This window comes from Sipha flava, unplaced genomic scaffold (assembly GCF_003268045.1).
Source record: "Sipha flava isolate LNK unplaced genomic scaffold, YSA_version1 248_pilon_pilon, whole genome shotgun sequence".
NCBI classification, from domain to species: domain Eukaryota; kingdom Metazoa; phylum Arthropoda; class Insecta; order Hemiptera; family Aphididae; genus Sipha; species Sipha flava.
In genome coordinates, this window is record NW_020272897.1 from 101081 (window position 1) to 125573 (window position 24493).

A 24493-nucleotide genomic window follows, 5' to 3' on the forward strand; every position below is an offset into this window, starting at 1 on the left:
TACAGCTCACTCAAAACTGCAGGTTGATCTATTATAAAAAAAAACAACCAAAATGTCAAATTCTGAGAACTACCCTATTCTAGTTTATCTTTTTTTTTTTACTGAAATTGTATAAGTTTCATGAATGGATAAGATTTTATGGACCAAGATGACATTTATTGGACACCGATAGACCGTGAGCGAAACTTGGATGTTTGGTCCCCTCAAAACGAAGTAATATTTTTTTAATTAATATAAGACATAGCATGGTAAGACGTGCAAATAGAACAAATCGTCTGATAATAGACACATTTTTTTTTACGCAAACCAAAATTGCGTGTAGAGCGATACTGGTCCGATGACAGAACCGTTACGAACTGTGTTTATAGATATTGTTAGATAATAAAGTGAATTCCCTTCCCTTGAGATCTTATCGCATTAGTAGCTGACAACAGGAAGTGCGTTCAACGAGAGCCCCGGGAAAGACAATGATTTTGTTATCTAACGGCAGAACCATACAGAATAATATTTTAATTACGTTTCCATAGGGAAAGATAATATGTGTACAAGTGTATGGACGAGTCATAATCGATGATTCTTGTGCACGGCCGTATATTAACAAATCGGTATAACCGTCGATACGTTCTATCAGACGATGGTTATAGGTGAAGTTGGCACATGTTCATGTCGTCACATCTGCACAATACGAACCGCTTGTCGGTTAAACTGTTTTATTTTCTTTCAATTTTTTAATCGTTCCCAGAAATATTTATTTCCATATAGGTACGTGTGTACGACCACAAAAGACGGCAACCGTCTAGCACCACGGAGTTTATTATGTAACGACATTTTTAGAAAACAGTATTCGTTCAAGCTTCATAGTTCATGAAATACAAGCACTGGAGTCGGTAACCGCATTAGGCACCGCCGCATGTATGTATAAAAGGTACGTGTGTTTGGTACATCGGATGCATATAACACGTGATTATTAGATTGTAATTATTTAAACGAGCATGAAATGGGAATAGATAGAAAACGAATTTTAATTGAACATTACGAAAAAAAATTAATTAAATTTCTCTGCACGCGTACGAAATTCGCAGCCGACCCTGGCTGAAATTATCGCCTATACTTGTATATTGTACATAAAATATAATGCGTATATACATTCTACGACGGTATTTAAACGCATACCTATATATACATAGTAATAACTTGAATTTCAACAACGCAACGTGTCGTTGAGCAAGCGTAATAAACTATACCTCCTATATTTGTATTATTATAATACATAAGCACACCATTTAATATGATGTATTTAAAGAAATACATCCATCGAAATGTAAATGTGAACATTTCAAGCGAAAAGTGTGGAATTCGAACACAATTGATCAAAAATCATATAGCAGCTCTCTGCCTCGGCGCGACGTATTATGTATACTATTAGTTATTACTATTATTATAACGTGGAGCGCGCGATGAACATTGATGTAATAAAAGAGAAAAATATTTTATAACCCGACGAACAGGTTTATTTTCGTGGGTATTAGAATTCCAACCAAAAACGCACGCAGACAACCAGATCCGATTGGTTATACAAGAAAGCAGGTATTCGGTAAAAGAAATTTAACGATGACGACCAGAGGCGAATCAAAATGCTGAAATTCGATATTATAATTTTTAGGCAACATGCATTCGAATTGAACATAGAGTTGTGCCGTGGAACTGTACGCGAGGAGAAAACAAGTGAGCCGTTAAATATTCTCACACGATGACGAGAATATGGCATTGACCACTACTGCCGCCGCTGCGTTAAGTTCGTCCACTCGATGATGTATATACTCGTATATATTAAAATACAATATTCGACATCGGTGAATAAGAAGAAAAAAACTTGAAATATATTAGAATTCTATTAGGATTCACTGTACACAAAGATCGCAGGAAGTGGACGACGGAACTTCAAAGCCCATTTTGATGCGTTTTAGATTGACATTTATGTATTGCATTTATTTACATTGTTATAACACAACAGTGGTACAGCGTTAAAATAGTGCAATCGTTAGAAATTAATTAAATCGAACTTGTTTTATTTTTCGAGACGAATATTAATATTATAATCGATTTGGTAAATTGGAATAGTATCACCAAAATACGTACGGATTATTATAGTAAAAACATATTCATGGTAAAATGCAGAAAGACATGACAGATGTTGCTGAGCTGAATGTACAAGTACAACGCTAGACTGCAATTAAATACTTATTTATACCATTTCCAAAGGTAGAAGTTTTGTTACATGATAATAAACAATAGGTCGTAGTGAGATTCGACCGATTAATGACACTTTTAAATGCTGTATAATTAACGTTTTAATATAGTCAAATATATTTTTTCGCGCGTCGAAGAAATTTCTTGGGAATAGACATTATAATAATAAAACACGTTTTATGCGTTTGACTTACTAAATAGTTATGCTTATAACATAATTACGAGATTAATTGTCTTACTGGAAAATTTGATGAAATAAAAGCTCAAAATCGGATTGTTTTTAATTCGGTACGTCCCAAAACACCATACGGAATGGCTGGAACTTTTTAGTATGCATAGAAAATATCGTTAGACTTACCTTTTCGCAGGCGAACAGAACAGGAGCGGTAGCTAAGCCTAGTTTCAAATCGGCTGCGGTCGGTTTGCCCATGGCATCTTTGCTGGACACGAAATCTAACAGATCGTCGACCAACTGGAACGCCAGGCCTATGTTACGACCGTATTCGAACGTTACATCGACTAGTTTGTCATCGGCACCGGCTAGCATTGCCTCCTGCACAAAACAAAGCACGAATATAACGAAACAATAATAATAATAATAATAGAAGAAAAAATAACGAAAACAAAAGAATTTAAACAATAACGTATCGTATCTGTGTGCAACGGCGGCATAAATGTTTTTGATTTCCCTAAAAAAACATAAAAAATTTTAAAGTTATTTTATAGACTCACGATTTTATCGGCTCTACGATTCAGAGGACTCAAAATTCGACCTTGCACACAAACTATAAGTACTTATCTACATAAAAATATCTACGAATAGTGTACTTTTAACGCAAAACACCAGGTTATATTATATCAATAGGAAAAAAATGAGATATTCTGTGCAGTGTGATAGTATCACAGAAGTTTCAATTATACTTTTCTTTCACTATATCATTTAAAAAATTAATACAACTAATCCCCTTTTTGTTTTTTCTACTTTGCGTCAGACACCTCATAATCTTATTACTACGCAGGATGAGTGACTTGACAAAAAAATGATTTCAGTCTACTTAAATACACGTCCTATATATATTTTCACGTGTTTTTGAGGTTCAACCCGGTGTTAATATGAGTGGAAAAATAAAAATATAATCCGAAATGTTCATTAAATGTAAAAATTAACGAATGAAATACGCAATAAAACCATTTTTTAATAATATTTTACGTTATAGTTAAAAATTAATCGTCTGCAAAAAAACCGAAACGTTTCTATTCAGATTTATTCAATGTAAATTCGGACGATCGTCATTCTCGTACCATGCACAGTTTGAAAAATAAGGCCAAGTGCAACTGGAATATTATATTATATATTGAATTGATATTTAATCACGTGAATGGTTGGTTAACGAATAATATAAGGAGTGCCGATTATATTATAGTACCTATACATACAAATTTTTTACCGAATTTCGGCAATATATTGTATTTAATATTTATTAAGCAGAGAAAATTTACTATAATAAAATATAAATGCCACACACACACAATTCCACGTGCAAATAGTGTTAATATATTTACTTTAAAATATTTTGTTACTCACAGCTTTTACTGAATTAGCTATAAGACTAGCTGTTTTTCTGTATGTTTTCGTTAAGTAGTGAGCAAATCTTTCGTTCTCAGTCTCTTTGGAGCCGAGCTGCATGAATTCTCCTTGAACCAAGTCAGTGATGATCTGTAAGGTTTTCAATTTTTGTTGTTTTTTCGATACTATATAAGGTATTTTTTAACTTTTGTTTGTTATCAACTTTATAAAATTACACTTACTTGACTAAGTGTGATCGTGACGTCATTGTGGTTAAGTCTAGCGATCATCATAGACGTTACTGCCAATATATAATCACCAGCCATGGCTACCTAATAAATAATTTATTATTATATTTCTTATAATATTAATTGAGGTATTTAATTAAAAATGTGTAGACTAATATATCAAATTGAAAATAAATTTGATATTTGAATTTGAAGAAGTACAATTAATGTTATGTTAACATTGAATGTTAGATTTTATTTTATAGTTGGTTAAGATCAATAAAAATAACAATAAATCTCTATTTTATGAAATTATTATTTAATGAACATTTGTAAAATGAGTTAATTCAATTTCTTTATTGTGCTATTATCAGTAAAATTATAATCAATTTCGATTTAAAAATTTAGCTCAACAACGGTAATTTATACTAAAGTATTCCAATGAGATCGAGTGGTATTGTATGAATAGTATAATGCATAAACATATGAAGGCAGCTGATCGATTATTAACGTCTGATTATAGGTTCTACCTATGAAGCGTATACAATGCATTACAAAAGAAGATACTTTCACTACTATAACCATTACTTGGATATAAAGAAGAATACAACGTTAATTATGTATTTTTTAAAACAAATACGTATTATTTTATATTAGTCGATTAGCGTCTTGGATGCAATAGGAGTTGCCTAACTTAAGCGCCCGATTATGTTTTCGAGGTGACCGTACTAATGATCTTTAGTTAAAAATATACATAATATAATATATTAAGATTTTTTTTTCGTCCGACTTAATATAATATTATTATATTAAGTCAAACGAAAAAAAAATCTTGTTTACATATATTACATTAGTAAAATTATAGAAGCGTAAATTATTGTTATTTTTTTATAGCATAGGATTTTGAGGGTACAATAGTAAAAATAAATAATAAATAATGATCAAGAAACCTATTAAATGAAACCAATACAAAATAAATAAAAATCTATGCGTTTTAACTAAGAACAACCTAGTTTAAAATTCCTCAAAAACTAGAAATTGTGTTTGGAAAAAAGTATTAACATTCGTAGAGTCATTCAACTTGTTTAATAACATTATTAAATGTTGTAATATGAACAACCAGTTTATTTCTCTATAAAAATAAAATACCATTCAAGGTCATGAATATTAGTTAGCGTATTTAATTTCACAAGCATTTTTTATGTTTTTTTGTATGATCGTATTCAAATACAATTGTTATGATATTTACAAATATTAGGTTTTCTTCAAAAATTGAATGTTTCAAATAAATAAACATAATATAAATTTTATCATGTGTAGTTTCATATCAAAAATGCAGTGTTATTATTCATTTGATTAATATTATATAGCTTAAAGTAAATTTTCTCATAAATATTTTAATATTAAAATACAAAACATATGTACACGAAAATCTTAATAATATTTCTACATTTTACATAATAAGTATGAGACGTATTTAATTTTATATAAACGGAATTCATCTAGAATTTACGCGTTTAGTCAAAACGAAGTTCTTATGTTAATAACGACAAAGATTACACTATTGATAAAGATAGATATTACATTAGTATTTGTTTAAAATTGATAGTGTACAATTTATTTTAATACTTTGTAAACGATGGAGTAGTATAAAATTTATAAGGTAAAATAAGTTTTATAATACATAGAAAAAATGTCATTTTAAACACTAATTCAATGGATAACTCAAAGACTATGAAATGGAAATCGCCAACAAATTTTTATAGAAATATGTGCTTATAAAAGCAAAATAATATTTTACTGCATTTATACGAGATAAAAATCTTATAATTTATCAGAGGAATTATCAAAAGTTATTAAAAACCTGTGGATGATAAAATATATTTATGATTTAGAATTGTATTGCAACGTAGACATACAAGTACATAATTGTATAATTAATGTAAAAGTTGTTAATAATTTTTAGATGCGTAAAGCATACTTATAATTAATTTATGTCATGAGTATGAACCTTAAATATTTTATCAAAGTCTATAGCGTAATTTTGTTCACGGTGAACATCCGGAATGACCTAATTACGGCGTAGGACGTGAATTTCCAACGAGTTTTCAATACATTTACTCATAAATAATTGATTTATCCATCAAAGCTTTGAAATGTCTGACATAGTTTAGTACGTGAAGCCGAAAAACCTTGGGTATTCAAAGCCGATACATATTATGTTCGTTTACTTTCGCCCATCGGACATTGAGTATCGTCGTACACAATTTCGCAAACACGTGATAAAGCCAAGACGGCGAACAAATCAAAAACGGAGAGACACAATTGTCTGACGCAATCAAACAGCTCAAAAAAAATATATATGTGCAATAAAATACACACACACACACACACACACACACACACACACACATACACACACATATATATATATATATATGTATGTATATAAATACAATTTAAAATTATTTATATTGTACACACATTAATCCGAATAATTTATGAGTGAAGCGTCGTAGTATCATCATGGCAAGCTATACCAAGGTCGGATGGTTTTTCGAAAAGAAAAAAATCTAAAACGTCCGACAAGGCCTGAGAGGGAGGTGCGCCTAATGGGAAAATACACACTCATCACGCGCACATATACCATGATTGCATAATTCAGTCGGATGTGAAAAGAAACCGCATTCCAGCAGATAAAATGTAAGGAGGTGATGATAAAGGTGTGTGCTGGGGAAAAGGATAATACGCGATGGATGACCAACCAAGAAGAGTGCAGCCTTGTATCCGGTCAAGGACGACACCCGATGTTGATTGTCGGTTATACACGTGGATATACTCGATCATTCACCTGAAAACGTTCTAACTCGGTAAAAAGGGCCTACTTGGTGATTTTTGAAAAATAATAATAATGCAATATAAATGTAGATATTAAAAAGATAAAAACTGATCACTCAACTAAAAATGTGGACAATAGCGATAAATATATTGTATCATCGTCCGTAAAATAAAATGTACATCACTTGAATGTTTTTAAATATTTGGAACGTAGTTTAATTATTCTGGTTTTAGTTTTTATCAAATCTGGTTAGAAAATAAAATAAAATACAACATATAAATCACAAAATGTGTATTTCTAATAATAATATAAATGTTAAAATTTTTAATATGTTTGGTTACTTGTATTTTAGAATTCTCTAATGGAGAATAATTTATAAAAAAAATTGTTTAGAAATTCATATACGCTTTAGATAAAAATATAAGATTATCAATATTGAACAATGTTAATAACCTAGGTTTAATTAGTAATATGCTTAAGTATATAAAATACATATAAGTATACAAACATAAGTATTTAATAACGTAAGAATAATGCAATTTTTTGTGAGTCCGAATTATTTAACTGTATAAACAATATGTAATTTAAACTTAAAATATACTATGGATATGGTAGCAGTGGCGTATCCAGGATTCATTTAACGGGGGTGTTTAAAAATTTAATAAAATTATGGTAAGCGAGGGCTCCGCCTCTCTCCCCGTATTATATTAATAAATACCATGTTTTTATAAAAATTATTATATTAAGACAGTATATGTAAAATCTACAAGTTATATACAAAGTTTATTTAAATTATACTATAAGTTTGCAATTAGGTAAAATACCATAAAATCCGGTCGATGGGGGTTGTTTTAATACCCATATCACCCCCCTTAAAAACGCCCCTGTATGGTAGTAATTATAAAATTAATTTAAAAATAATCGAAACAAAATATTAGTACATGTTTAAACTTTCAGATTTCAATAAATGTACATAAAATTACTTAATAAAAGTTGGCCCACGGTTTGAAGCACTAATTATTTCAGAACTGGATAATCCTAGAATTTATTTTACCAATTAATTAATTCAAATTTCCCATGAATTTTCGCGTTACTTTCGAGTAAAATATATTATTTGTAAAACTGTATGGCGTGTATTAAATATAAATAAAAAATTTTCATTATAAACTCATAATAATTAACAAATAAACACAAATATACGTTAACTATGTTTGAGGGTATGTACTGGGCTTTTTTTTACTTAAGTATAAAATATTATATTTATAAATAGTAATGTGATATAATAATGTGTATAATGTATATAGTAATGTGTATAATAGTAATTGTCTCATGTGATTATAAATGATAATAAAATAATGAACAACAAACTATTTCACACACTCTGTGGCAAGTAATATATAAATAATTCGAGCAAAGCACAAAAGAACGAATTTACAAATAAATAGGGAATACAGCAATATATACAAAATCAGTTAAGCTATTGACTAGCCAAATACCTAACAATTACACTATATTATATGGTATAGTATTTCATCATCATCAAATTTCATAACAATTTAAATTGCATTACCCTAAATTATTTTTTCATCAGACGTCGTGACCCAGTCAAAAACAATAAAAAAGCTCAGCTAAGACCACAAAATGATTTATGACGTTACGTTACATACCAACGCTGACAGCACATACATTTTGACTTAATTAAATGAAAATTGTATAATAATAATTATCATTGTGCAACATATAATTTTCATAGACAAAAAAGAATTGAAGACATTAATAAAATAATATTTGCTCTCTACCTCTTTGTAATTTCAAATAGTAATTCGAAATTCTATATTTTAATACAAGACCCCAAGACACAACATTTTGTTTTTTTATATTTATATTCATTAATTGTATGTATATATAAACTTTGAAATAACAACAAATTTAGACTTTTTCGACAATTAAACAGGTATATAAATATGGAAGTGAGACCTGGACAATTAATAAGAAAGAAAAATAAATGTTAGAAGCTCTAGAGATGTGGTGATGGAGAAAGATGTAGAGAATAATCTGGACTGATAGAAGATCAAATGAAGACATCCTGAGCACAATAAATGAAAAACGAACATTGATAAACATTATAAAGAGGAGATGGCAGATGATAGGACACACGTTGAGGCATGGAGATAAATCGCATAGTTTAATAACCGAAGAAATGATAGAGGGTACAATATCAAGAGGAAGACCTAGGACGAGATACATTAGCCAAATAATACAGGATGCAGGAGTCACTTCCTACAAAGAACTTAAGAATATGGCGAATGATAGAGAAAAATGGAGAAACCATTTATTGTAAAATATTTGTTAAAAACCAATCTTCGGATTGAAAAACAAAAAAAAAAAAAAAATAATTAATTATGGTTATTATCGTTGTATGGAAATAATGATACATGTTTAAATTATTTGTCATTTTTTTTAGTATTTAATGCAATTCTAAATAATTAAAAAACAATCATTATATCAATTACAGCATTTGTTGTAAATTATATACTTTTGAAAATAATAAAGTAGTTGATAATAATAAATGTTATGTATCAAATTTTAAATTAGAAAAATAGTACTTAAAAAAATAACACAAAAAAAATTGACAATAGAAAATGAACGCGATTTGTATCTCAGGGTGATCAATAATTTATATAAGAATTATTCTTCAAATTCATCATTTACTTGTTATAAAATAACCTGCGAAATTCGTCCAAGGATAATGAATTTATACGAGAATAATCGGGTTGCAGACATATAGACGCCAACCACAATCTGGTTTTATACCAAGGTGTATCCATATATGCGTAGAACAATCATATTTCTAAAATAAGTCCGTTCTATATTGTTGTAAAGTTTTATTAAAACATTCTCTACAAAGTATTGAGCTGTATGGAAAATTATTTGTACTTCACAAAGTTTTGTACCAACACAAACAAAAGAAAAAAAAACGCATCACTTTATAACTAGAAAGTTGGTTCATCTTGTGCCAATATAATAATTATATTATAGGTGAAAGCAATCTATGTATAATATTTTGTGGTAGGAATATATTTTTGCAAGCGTGCCTCGGGTTGAACTTGGGTGTGTCATTTTGGAGGGATTCGACTGCATTCCGATTGCCCTTCTCTAATAATTTCACTTAAGGTCATATGGCCATTCTGGGTCAATCGGTTTGTAGGGGTTTTAATAACAGATTTCGTTTATGTTTTTTCACAATCATAAAAAAGTAGGGGTATTACATAGGTATCGAATTTAATTTTGTACTTGTTTAACAATTTTAAAATATATTCACGAAGAGTATACAATATTTACACACGTATATTTGTACATGAATGAAATAATAACGACTAAATATTTATAAATATTATTAGTATTACATTAGTATAAGTACATATAAATTGGCACATATTAGTTGGAAAACTATATAAATTAAGTATAATTTATGATTGTGTAAATATTCATTTATAACATCGTGGCATGTTACAATTACGCCAATTTACCAATGACGTATCTAAATAAATAATTACAGTATTATAATTTAAGTAAAAAATTAAAAACAAAAAAAAAAACAATAGAAAGTTATTTTAAATTAAATATTTGTTTGGTTGATGTGAAAAAAAAATCTTTCATATTATTTTTCGAACTGGCATTATTATGAAATAACATTGTTAGAAAATCACAATAACTTGAATATAAGATCCCATTACAGAAATTCCATATAATATATGTTAAACGATCCGATGCAAATATAAAAAAAAAAAAGTAAAATACTTGTAAGTTATTATGTAAATATACAGAAATTTACTTTTTAAACAATGTCTAAATATTTAAAGACGAAACGATGTTTACTCATTGTATATTTTGTTGTTTATTATGTTCAATGACTATGTCAAAAATCCAGTTGTCAATTTAAATAAATAGAAATTAATGATAGAATGAATTAAGAACTATTATAATTGAATAGTAAAATGGTTGATACATTTTTCAATTTAAATTTTTATATCAACAATGTACTTAGAGAAAACTTATTAACTTATCTCATCGCAAATAATACAAATGCATTACATTGCATAATATATCTATACACGAATAATGATATATAGAAGTAAAATATTTGATACGTTCATTAAACTTAGCTATAGATGTGTCAATAATTGTTAAGTGAAACCTTTTTTTTTATTGTAATATTTTTTCAAATACTATAAATAACGACTATAGTACATTATTATATATTATTTCATATTCACTTATTAATGTTTTAAATAAATTTATTCTGATATTATCACAAATATAATTAAAAATACTTATAATTAGTTAAAAGTTAAGGGTTATGGACAATGATAACGAATTATAAATAGTAATTTTGAAGTTTTTTAGCGATTTTTTTAGGAGAATTGGAAATTTGATTTATCAATAAAGTTAAAAAATGTATATAACTGAACATTACCCGGTATTACCACTAATTACTTTTTATTTATTTTGAATTAATTATTCGGCTATCATGATTTGTAATTTGAATGCATTTTAAATAATGTCATCTGCAGAGATTTTACTTAGCAATATTCATGAAAAGTTTACAAATTTGATTCTTTAATTTAATTAAATCTTAATATGTTATGATTGTAAACAATCAAAGTTGTATATGTTAGAAAAAAGTGCCAATACTTTGTGATTTCTATTAATAAGCTATAACACATTCACATTCATGTTAATGAATTCAGTATATTATCATCAATACAAATAAAATAAATGGCAAAATACTATGTAATCATATTATATATATTTCGTTTTTAGTTCCTTAAAATTGTACATTATTACAAATAACTTAAAAATATATGAAAAATAAAATGCAATTTAATTTTACTTCAAACTTGAATAAAGATAACTGATGCTATGAGCATTTACTTTATAACAAAACTAACAAGTGCGTTTTAAAAAATTAAATACAATTTGATGGAATGCCGACATCAATTCGTTTCAACCAATGAAGCATTTCGGTAACTGGTTCCACGTAATACAACGTGTAAATGGGTTAACGTAATTATTCAGCCAAGATATTGGTCCTGAAATTCATTAATTTGGTAAGAATATTTAAAGGTATTCAAATTAAAAAATTATTTAAAACTGTATAAACTGTAAAACTTCAAATAAATTGACATATTAAATGCTTAATAGCGATATTTATTGTCAAATCGTTGATTAGTATTTTTCGGTGAACTAGTAAATTATTGAAACGGTCATTCATATTTCGCTCTCACCATTTTTTTTGTGCTATCATTAGCCCTGTTCTCGTTGAACTATAATTTATCCGGAAACTGGATATCTGTCTTTTTGATTCTTAGGAATTTTATCTCAAATAATGTCTAAGACCAAATACACTCTCTACATTTGGAAGACAGTGGATACGTCAAAGTATTATTTATTAATGAATAAAAAAACAAATTTGTTGTTTACACATTGCGTGAAAGGCCTTCCGGAACAAGTGTCTAATTGTGAAACACACAGGATGTACACTCCTAAATATACAAATTGTCTACACATTGAACTTTCTCTATATGTTGCCACCATCATCGATTCATATATACAGGCATAAATATACACTGTAGGGCTAGGAATAATAATAATACACGGTTTTACGATATTATCAAATTTTTAAGCGTGGAAAAGGATGTGATGTAAGATAGAGAAAGAAGAGAGAGAGAGAGAGAGAGAGAGAGAGAGAGAGAAGAGAGAAAGAAATTAAGAAGAAAGATTTTTCACCTCTTGAAACCACAGAGGTGAATAATGAAATGAAAAATATTCTTTGATTTATAGGAGGAATGTTCAGGTATGGTTTCGAGTATATTTGGATGATGCAACGCAATAGCTGTGACTGCAACGGCGGCGACGTACCATTTACCTACATTCACGCCAACATCGCAGTGACTGTTGTTGCTACTACTGCGTGTCGGTAGTCGACCTTGCCCTTTATCGACGAAGTAGCAGCCGCCGTCACCATCGCGGCATCGGGGCTATAGTGAGTCCGACTAGTCTAGTTGACATTTTCGTTTTTATCATTTGTATTTTTTATTTTTTTTTATCATGCGCCATAGAGATTGGATGAGCAGCAGTCTTTTATGGTACGAAACGATACGACGATACGAATATAATGAACGAAAAAAAAAACCAGCAAAATACACACAATCCAGCAATGTGTGTACAACTTTCTTATAAAAGACCGCTTTCGAGAGAACTGTGTTTGAGTTCTCCAAGTGAAATTAATCGATACCCGCGTGTGCGGCGGTATGCCAACCAGCCATCTCCGACGTCGCGGTCGTAGCTCGACGAACGCAAGTATTAAGTGGGTCTCCATCCGTAGTGAAAGTAAACCCACGATGCCAAACCTTCTTCATTCATCGACCGACCGTATTGGTCTTTGCCGGGCGGCTGGACACCGGTGCCGTCGCCGTACCATATTTAATTATCACTCTACATTTTTACAATTATTATTAATGTAATGTACCGAGCATACACACATACACACAAACGAACTACAAAACACAATCATAATACGTGGACCCAGCGACCTGTGCAGATTTTCGTTTTTTTTGCGACCAATATGCGTCATTTTATCCACCATAATAACGTGTATTTAGCTCAATTAGTCATACACGTGGATATTTAAAACGAATATATAAATACACCAAACGAAACCATCACACGTAAAGCAACTCGCGTGAAACTAAATTTTTAATTTAGCCTGGATTTAATTAGCATTATAGTTATTTTGCTTAAGCGTAACAGATATGTTAAAGTCTAAATGTTTGTGGTGCTGGTATATTAAACAGCTAATTACTGTTAAAAACATATAATATTTAACGTTTTTTATATTTAATAATTTATAAAAACAAAAAACGGTTTTTAAATTTATGACAGGATTACAGTTTCAGATTATTTAAGTTACTATTTTTTTCTCTAGTTGTAACGTTAAGTTACATACATTTAAAACATTCATACATATTTAACATTAGTTAACAAAGATAAATTATTCTATACGATTAGTCTGCCACAGAATTGTCTAATGTAATAGTATGTTAATAAGCAACATCTTCTTTAGAGCCAATAGAATATAATATGTAGACAAAAATTATTGTATTTCAAAAGATTTTCAAAATACTTAGTTCATACATAATATGCGATTTAGTTTTTGTAATTAATGCAGAGAAAATGTACTCGTAACGGGTATAGGGCCAAGGTCACGCTATTTTCCACTTGTAAAATATTAGATTAAACAATTGAATCATTTTAGTAGGTTGAATCTTGAAAGTATGTCTTTGTAAGTTGTGCGTTACTTTTTACTCTACCTAATTTATTTTATTTAATATTGAAGAATAAAAGTAACAGATATTTCAATAATTGAATATAATTATTATATTGTAGACTTTTTAAAAACTAAATTTGGTACTTACAGTTACTTTCGATAAGTTAAATAAAATTATATACTGAATATATGATTTGAGATATTTATCATTTAATACATTATTGAGAATAATTTTTGAATGGTAAAAATGGTTGAAATTACTGTTATTGAAAGGCAGCTGAATTTTAGGAGGATAATGATTACGTATTAATAATTTATAATAAAATGAAGAAGTGTTTCATTGGTACCAATTAAACCACTGGATCCAGCCATAAGGTAATTATATGCCTTAAGGCTATGATCAAGGTCTAATGATTTTTACTGGACAGGAAAGGTTCTTGCTTTCAAATTTAACATTAAACATATATACATGAGTCACATTCAATTCAGTCTAATTTATTATTATACAATATATAATTAATAATTATTTATTAGCTAAAAAAAATGATGAAGTTTAATCTCAAACCGAAGGCTAAAATATAAATGTATTATGTATACATAAAATAAAAGAATTAATGATATAGAATTATCTTTAAAATATTAAGAAATATATTTAGCATAAAAAATATGTATATGTAAATACCTACACGATTATATACGAAAATTTATGTTGCTTAAATAATAAGTTATAGAAATACAATATGTAATGAATATTTTTGTTTAAATTACAATTTTGAGAAACTGTTGTAGTGAAATGATCATCAACAGCTATTTGATAAGTAGCACTTCCATTTTTAATTTTCCGAAATTATTCAAAACCGGTAAGTAAGAAATTAAAAATAATATTCTAAATTTAATTTCCTTTTAATTTATTTGTATTACATAACTCTATATTTCAATATAATTTCTTTAATTTTATGTCATACAAAAATATATAGTATTTAGTTAAACAAATATATTTAATTAAATGACGTATTTTTTTGTGACTCCAAAGTGCATTTACACTAGGCTTTCCTCGACGAAAGTCGGATTGATCAATAACATCGTCATGAATTAAGGAAGCAGAATGTATCATTTCCGCAATCATGGCTACTTCTCTTTGTTTTTTGTCCAAACCACTGAAATAATATAGTTTAAATTACTGAATTGGAAGGAATAACTTTTTAATTTATTGAAAATTGTATTATCTATAGTGTTGTGGGAAACCGAAAGACTACTCTACTTTTAATCAAATTTATATGTAATATATGAGGAAAATTTTTAAAAACAAAAAAAAAAAAAAGAAAAGCTGTACATTTTAAATAACTGGTTACTAAAAAATCCTATAAGACATTATTATTACTTTAACACTCCATATTATTTTTCATTATTGTATATTCTTAAAAAATTAAATACTTATTTTTTTAAAAATTATTTTATAAAATAAAATAATGGTAATTACTTTAAGTAATGTAGATAGATATTGTTATTGAAATATGTGTATATAAAACCTAGACCTAAATGTAAGTAAAACATCTAGGTTACATGAGTTATAACCAGTTTCGATATCCTTGACGTCTTCCTGCGTAGGAGCATTTCAACCCGTTTTAGTTATATCCCTATCCGTATATAATATAGCACATATTATATGCTTTGATCTAATTTTTGTACACATTTTATTATTTTAATAAATTTAATAAATTTTTTTTGTAAACACAATTTATGTTAACCTTTAATAAGAGAAAATTTCTAGAGCTTAGCAAATATAATTTCTAAAATCATAAATTAAAAATAAGCTATATACTTACTTATTATTCATATGGTAATTTATGGCATGCGCCATAAGGATAGCCACCATTGGCCTGAGGGCTTTTCCTTGCCCATCAAAGTAATATGTAGCTATCGTTCGTAGCTCATCTTGATTAGTGTTCAGTTCGAGTTCCTAAATATAAAATCAAAAAAATTATTTTCAAATAAAAAATTTTGTTTAAAAGTTTTTAAACTAGGAAAAGATTTATTAACTAATTTATATCCCCCTAAATATCATTCTTGAAGTAGTGATACTGAATATCCCATTATATCATGCTGTCTAGCCTAGTACAGCTTTTTTTACTCATCATATATTCTATTTCAGTTTGTAAATATTTCTTGATAGAAAATTAAAAATTAAAATAATGTATATTTATTAAATTCTTTGATGTTTTAAAATATAAAAATACATTAATATTTAGCTATCGTTATTAGCTTATTACATTTAAGTATTATCTTGTATCAACATTATACTATTCATAAATAGTTATAATGTATAAAGTACGTAGAATACTCAATGTGAAGAAGTACCTCTGTATCGAATTATATACGTAGAGAATACTATAATGTATGTGCATAAAATATAGAATTGATTCTATTATACTAATTGAACATGAAATGTGAGCAATTGTAAATGGTAAAATTACAGACGCTATTTAAAAATAATATATTATACGCGGTGAAAGTTTCTATTAACATCTAATCATAGAGATTCGCTCAACCTTTAAAATAAATGTTTATTGAATAAAAATGTACGAGTTATACTTTGTCTCAAATTATTTTTATACAAATTGTGTAAATTGTATTTGGTTTGCAAAAAATAATAATAAGAATTATTCAAAACTAAGCAATAAACGAATCAATCTAATATAATCATTTATTGCTTGAATGTACACTTAAGTTATATATGCATATGAGTACTTATGATAAAATAACAATTTATTTTGTGTTAAAGTAAAAAAAAAAGTTCAGACGTTAATACGAAATCAGTTTTAAGGGTAGAAAATGTACGAATATTATAAATATATAGCTTAGGATACTTAGGTGAAAACAAAAGTAAACAATACAAGCATAAAAACACAAACCTGTCTGATGTCGGTGTATACATCTCTGAGGTCATCATCTAGCAGTCTATATGGGTCGATAGAAGACAGAGAATCTGTATCTGTATCTTGTAAAGTAGTAAAACGCCGGCAGTGATTCCTTTGATGATCCGATCTTATTCGGTTTAATTGTTTCTGTACAAAAAAAGTTGTTGATAATTTTTTATTTCTAAAAAATTATTTGTTGGTATCAATCACGCCCATATATTTAAAGAGATATATTCAAATTCAAACATTATTATATTCTTTCTAAATGACTAAACGACCGGTTTTCTGTAATATACACGTGTTTATACTTTCCATCCTGCAGGCATTTGGCCCCCTCATCATTGACTTGGGTTATGTGGGACATGACCGAGATACATATATTATTCATTGTTTCAAAATTCCGTCCCCTTATAAAGAATCAAGGGTCAAGCGATTATTATATTATGCAAAATTTTATACAATATAGATTTTTTTTTTGTTTCGAAATTTAAATGCTTGTATAGGCAATTTTTTTTTAGTAAATACGTACCAGAAAAAATATTATAATCATTAAAAATACCCATCGTATGATACTCAAAATAAATATTACGTTTCAGACAATAATATTTATTAAATTTTAATATGATCTAATAAGGCAGTAAATTATTTAACAACGAAAGTTATAAGCGTTTTTAGAATTTTAAAATCGTAAAATACGTTTGAATTGTTCTTCAAAATTGTTTACATAAAAAATATTAAATTTCCTGCTAATGGTTATTGGTAATAATCCGATAGTTTTAGTTCTCTTAAATCTAGTTTTGAAATACTATGAACTAGGTAAACTAAATATTATTGAATATATAGTTCTGATTACTCACTCTAATTAACATAATTAGATTAAAAATAATAGGAAGCTCATCCGTGTGCAAATTAAATACTAGATATAATATAATATTATACGTAGAGTGTTTACTAAAAAAATATATAAATATTATCCGTCGTATGAGACCGGTTATTTAGACTTTCTGGTTTCTATTAGGTATATATTGAAATAACTAACAAGAAAGTGAGTTCTTCTGCATTACAACGTAGTTTTTAAATAACTCAAATTAAATAAACATTTAAATATAATACAATTTAAAACAATCTTATAATAATATTTTAAAACAAACAATAATGATTTTATTATACTCAAAATTATTTCATTTCTAACCAAAATTAATCTTATAAGCAAATGTTAATAATGTACAAAACTTTTTCCATAGTTTTAAGTGCAAATAATTTTTGTAATTTTACCTTTGTTTTCTACTATTTCTAATATTGTAATAATTTATACCGGGCTAATGACCTGTAATTTTGAAGCTTTGCTTCTAATAAAAAAAAAAATAAAAAAATATTGATTTGTACCATAATTTGTCTTTTTAAAAACTATTTTATAATTTTAATGTTTTTACTCGTAATATTGTACTCAAATAATTTGATCATTATTTGCTTTTTCTGATAGGTATAATATTAAAATATTATAAATTAAAATTACAGTATTTCGGTAGGTCAGGTGCAAATGGTTTCTAACACTAAGATTATTTCTCCAAGGTTATTTTTTCTTACTGACGAATATTGCTTGTTAGATCTGAATAAATATTGCATTTTTAACAATGCAATTTATTGAAATAAAAACTATTCAAATGTATTATTATATACGACGAATACATTTTATTTCAGTACGTCAATTAATAAAGTCTGCAATTTAAAATTATTAAAAAATACGTGTTTAAGCTTTTAAATGCATTACAATATTTCAAAAATAATATAGATAAAATTTTAATAAGAATACATAAAAATATATTATTTTATGTACTTAAAATAATATTAAACTTGTATAGTCTATGAAATAATTAATATATTTGTTGTGTTGTATAGTATTTAGTTCAAAATTAGAATATTATAGTAATAATAAAATCTTGAGCTTTAAGATTTTCGTGGATTTTTTGTATTTTGATATTTTAGTTTTTATTTCAAGCTATGCGTGAACTAAACACTATGGATCTATACCTCTTATGCCCCCTGTCCCTTCCACCTTTATTTGTTGACAAAAACATTATTTAAATTTAAAATTCACTAAATTAAAAGTTGAATTTATTATTCACATTATTTAAAACACATGTATTTGCGCTTTCTAATGCTATATTTGACAATAATCGGTGCATGTCTAGAAAACAACCGATTACTTGAAATAATGGACATCGTATTTGAACCGCAAGCCCACAGAAAATTGAAGTTCAACCATCTTACCACAACAACACAAATTTTTCGTGGATTTCTCGCTAATATACATAAAGAGCAACTATGAATAGTATGAAATAACAGGATATGAAACGTTCTTTAAATATTTTATCTAGATATAAATTATATATTAAACATCACTATTAATTTACTTGAAACTTTAATTTATTTCTTCATAAGTAAAATATTATAAAATATAATACAATTGTACTATTTACAAGATTATATCGAATGAAATAATTGTTTTTATGAGATTCATGAAATATATTAGATTCAATTAAATTGAAGTTTTTTTATTTTGTATTTTCATAATTTAGAAAAATTGAAAAATTATGAGTATAAATTTCTAATATTAAAACGAAAACATAAAATAATTCACAAAAGAATTTTTTTTTTTTAATTTAAATTAATTATTTAAAAACTACAACATGTAATTGGAAAAATACAGCAAATTCAAAGAAATTCTTTTTAATAATTGATACAATAAATTATAAATCTGATGACTAAATAACAATATTCAAATTATTATAATATATAATATTCGAAAACATGAAAGATCACACGGTACTAAAGTAAATTATTAATAAGTCAAATATATATGCTTTAGAGTTTTCATGAATTTTTATATTTTTAAAAGAAACAATAACCGTAATATATACATTTGACAATTAAAAAAATAATTTTCATAAGTTTTTCTTTTATAACTATTTACTCGATTATTTACCCACAAAACTCTTTTAATAGGTACACCAGAAGTTTTTTTTTTAATACAATTTTGAAATCGGTTAGTCATATATTTGTCACTGTTCCAACGTGAAAGCTTCTATAAGTTAATATATGAATTCATACAGGTACATATTCAATTATAATAAATTGCAATCAAAGCATGATGGAATTTCTAGGTAAATCCCCACTAAGAAATAATTATAAGTTAATTGATTCTATAGTGCGGTATGTTTAAGGATTCTTTGATTTTCAAAATATGATCCTGGTTCACTATAAATCTAACTTAAAATGGTTTCGTGCCAACTTATTATTAATTTTAAGTGTTATTACTAACGATCATTTACAGAAAAAAATTGCAATCGAAATCGCACAAATATAGTACAATTTAATGTTCATTCACACGGTTTTGAGGTTTAAGATAACATTTTATTGTTTGCGATTTATTTTGTGATTTTTTTTTAACAAACAACTTAATGATTGTTACAATTAATAAAATTAGCCACACATAAAAACTTTCGTTAAAAATTACAATAAAGTAACCTCAAATACAATTTAGTCGTACCATATTCAACATACTAAATACCTAATTTAATAAAATGAATAAGTTATAAGTTTAAATTTAGAATAAGTTTTATAGAACAAAATATATATGACATTGTGTAATTCAAATATTAATTAACATTATTTCTGAAAAAGTAGGATAACAATAATTACAGTAAATTTTTTCATTTTTTTTTTTGAAGCTTAAAAAATAATATGAAAATGCAATCAAAACAGGATTTATAATATAAAGCTCTGATTATTATTATTATTATTATTATTATATCAAGTATTGCTTTTCATTAATTCGGAAACATATATACAACAAAAGAAATACAACATAGAATTAACGGAAGAAAGAAACAGCCATTATTTTTTTTCGATTGGCCTCAATTCGGACACTGTGATCGCACTAGACGACACGACACATTCCTGAGCGTTCTTCTCTTTGGTGTCTATGCGAGTTTGTGCACGCTTGCGTACTGAATAAAAGTAGAAGAAGAGAAGAGTCGAGGGAAATTAAATAAAAAAGGATATGCCGCTAACAAATGGAAGTATTTAATATAGACACCTTAACCCTATTTATCCATTCAAACGAATGGAAACGCGGAACGGTTACAATTATATAGTTAAGTAGAGATTACAATTGGTTAATATTGCTGTAAACAATCAATAACATCAGAAAAACATACAGAATTGACAAATATTATTACCGAATAATGATGAATAGTGTATAACATTATTAGTTATACGGAAATAAATAAGTATTATATTTTGATAAAACAATACAAATGGTAGAAGTCTAATTTATACAGTTAGACAAAATCACATTTAGTTTACTTTACAAAATAATAAATAATAGGTATGAATAGATTAAATTAACTAAGTAGGTAAAGTTAATATTAGTTATTTTGTAGTTAATATTAACGTATTGGCTATTATTTAATTAGTCAGTACATAAAACATAATACGGTTTTGATAATAGATTATACAGACTAAAAAAATAATGCATTCATTTGTACACATAAAACATTTAAAATAAATTTTAACTTAATAAATTTTTTTAGTAAGTAATTAATAGTTATACGAAGAAATCATTAGATAACTATTTGAATAAATAAATATTTAACATGGATTTTTAATATTACGAAAATAATTTATCATTCATGTTCGCATGAAAACCTATTTAGATACGAAAGGTTTATTCAAAATAAAAAATACATTTTTAAATTATCAAGCGGAAAAAATATAAATAATGAATTATAAAATAAATACGGGTATATGATAAAATCCATACTGAAGACAGTAAATACTATCTAAAACTATTAAGTATGTAAATAGGGTTCGGATATTTATGAAATTGCGTATTTTTTCTATTTATCCAATTTAATGTGGATTTAATGCAAATTTCATTCATGTTCTACAGAATCAAACAATACTATTTTTATTTTGCTTATTTTATACTTTTTAATTTTAAGTACATATTTTTGGGATTTTATGAGTATAAATGGTTATTTCGAATTTTTTTAAAAACAATTTAAAATTAAAGAGTCAATAAATTAAAAATTATTGTCCCGTATAATTGTATTTGTCTCAAATACTTTTAGATTCAAATTTGGTTAGATTAAAAAAAACAGTGTAACGCTCATATTGCGAATTAGTATATAGTATTAAAAAAATGTAAAATATATAAATAAAAACTAATAAAAATGAAGTACTTATAAATTAAAATACATTTTTAATATTTAAAGTAAATAAATTGTATTCTGCATGTTTTGGTGGTTTATGTGCATATTTTGAATAACTACAGTAAAACTTCGAGAAAACGGAAACCTCAGTATTACGGAACATTTTTTTGGTCCTGTTTCAAATTACATATAATTAACTAACCCCGTCAAAACGGAAACCCGTTAGCACAGAAAAATATCATGATTCCAAGCGATTCCGTCTTACCGAGGTTTTAATGTATTTGATAATTTTTTAGTGTAAAAATGTATACGAGCCATAAATGACACTGGCTAGACTTTAGATATGACTTTAAAAAAATACTGAGCTTCATGAATAAACATAAAAAGTATTTATAATTATTAACACGATTTTCAAAATGTATAATTACATATAAATTCTTTAGTATTTTACAAAACGTATATTTTAAAAGAACTAATTTCAAGTAGGCATAGAAATGTCGCTATAAAATATCAATATTACATACCTAAATATTAAAAACATGTAATATACTTAAAAACTGAATACTACAAGGAAGTTTACAAGAAGGAAAATAAATAAAATGGTTTTTAATAAATTTAAAAATATTTAAAAATCAATTATAAACGAGTCATAAGCTTATGTAAAAAAAAAAAACTAATGATTTTTATATGATTAGTACACAGATTATTATAAATGAGATAATGGTCTTTGGCTATAATAATGGTCTGCTAGTAATATTATTTTTTGTAGGTAGTTACTTGTATATTCAACATAAAAAAATGAAATTAATTAAGTGCGTCCTAAATCCTCACCAATTTTTTTTCAATATATTACATATTTTAATCAGTTTAGATAAGAAAGAAATGTTCAACTCATAAATTAAAGAAACCATACATTTTAGGATAGGAATTTATAAAATATATTACACATATAAAATGTATTAATCATTTATAATATATTACACTTTACAAATATAATTTTTCTAAGTAAAAATGATTAATCATAATTTTATAATCATGTATTTATCATGAATTTTGATGTCCTGGTTATTAATACAAAAAATAAAGGCTAATACATAGATTGTTACTTATTACTTGTTGTCACCTATTAACATACCATTTGTTGAGTATACAATTTATTTTTAATGTAATTTTCGTTCTATATTCGGTAACAATTTTCACATAGTTGATATTGTTTGTTTCTTATTTAGGTGTGTTTATCATATTTCTGTTTAATTTGAATTAAATTAAATTTAAATGTGTTAATTTTTATCATATAATATATCATTAACAATAGTAATAATATAACAGTACTATTTACTCAATTTGAAACTCACAACCTGCGTGTGGAAATAAGAAATGTTAAATGCTTGTTAAACACTAATGTTTTATTTATATTCAGTATATAGAACCAAAATTAATTCAATAAAATACAACAAAATCGAACATTGATTTTGACACTTTCTAAAAGCACCCTAATGTGAAAGTAATTGATCTAATGTCGAAAGTATCATGTGATTGTAAAAATGAGAACTTTAAGAACAGTAGAACTAAAATTACTATCCTATTTTTTGGAAAAATGTAATTAATAAGAAATCTAATCATGACACGAACGCAATAAATTATTTTGATAAAAATGAACTAAGTCAACATTTAACTTAAATACCTTAATAAAGGATTTCAGTGGCACACGAATATATATATATTTATTAAAAATGTATGGGAATAATGTTATTCATAACTTCTATAAATAAATTCTCATAAGACATTTAGTGCACATAGTGTAGTTATAATATATATTAACCATATACATATATATATACTAAATCTAATTTCCAATTATTTTATAATCTGTGGTAAGCTATATTTTAGTTACAAATTTTAATTATTGCGAGTTTATGACCAAAGTAAACAAATTCGGTAGATTTTTTAAAAAAAAATATTTTCAAAAAGCGAATCATATTTAATGATTTTAAAAATTGGGCCTACTTTGTAGACATTGAATTTAATTTTAAAATTAATTTTTTTTACTTAAAAATGAATTTTGTTTTTTTTCATTTAGCGAACAATATTATCTAGAACGGATGGTAAAAAAAAAAAAAAAATAATAAAAAACAAACCACCCATG

The 24493-nt window shown here is 26.5% G+C and overlaps 1 protein-coding gene across 1 annotated transcript in view; it reads right to left on the bottom strand.

The window, feature by feature from the left end:
• LOC112684300 (decaprenyl-diphosphate synthase subunit 1) overlaps window positions 1-24493 on the bottom strand; it is a 31877-nt gene that overhangs the window by 1486 nt on the left and 5898 nt on the right. Inside the window, exons 2-7 of the mRNA XM_025555739.1 lie at window positions 17126-17278; window positions 16040-16173; window positions 15229-15370; window positions 4060-4149; window positions 3836-3967; window positions 2609-2803 (exon numbers count right to left, since the gene is read on the bottom strand). Coding sequence (XP_025411524.1) covers window positions 2609-2803; window positions 3836-3967; window positions 4060-4149; window positions 15229-15370; window positions 16040-16173; window positions 17126-17278 — 846 coding nt within the window. The remainder of the gene's footprint in view (window positions 1-2608; window positions 2804-3835; window positions 3968-4059; window positions 4150-15228; window positions 15371-16039; window positions 16174-17125; window positions 17279-24493) is intronic.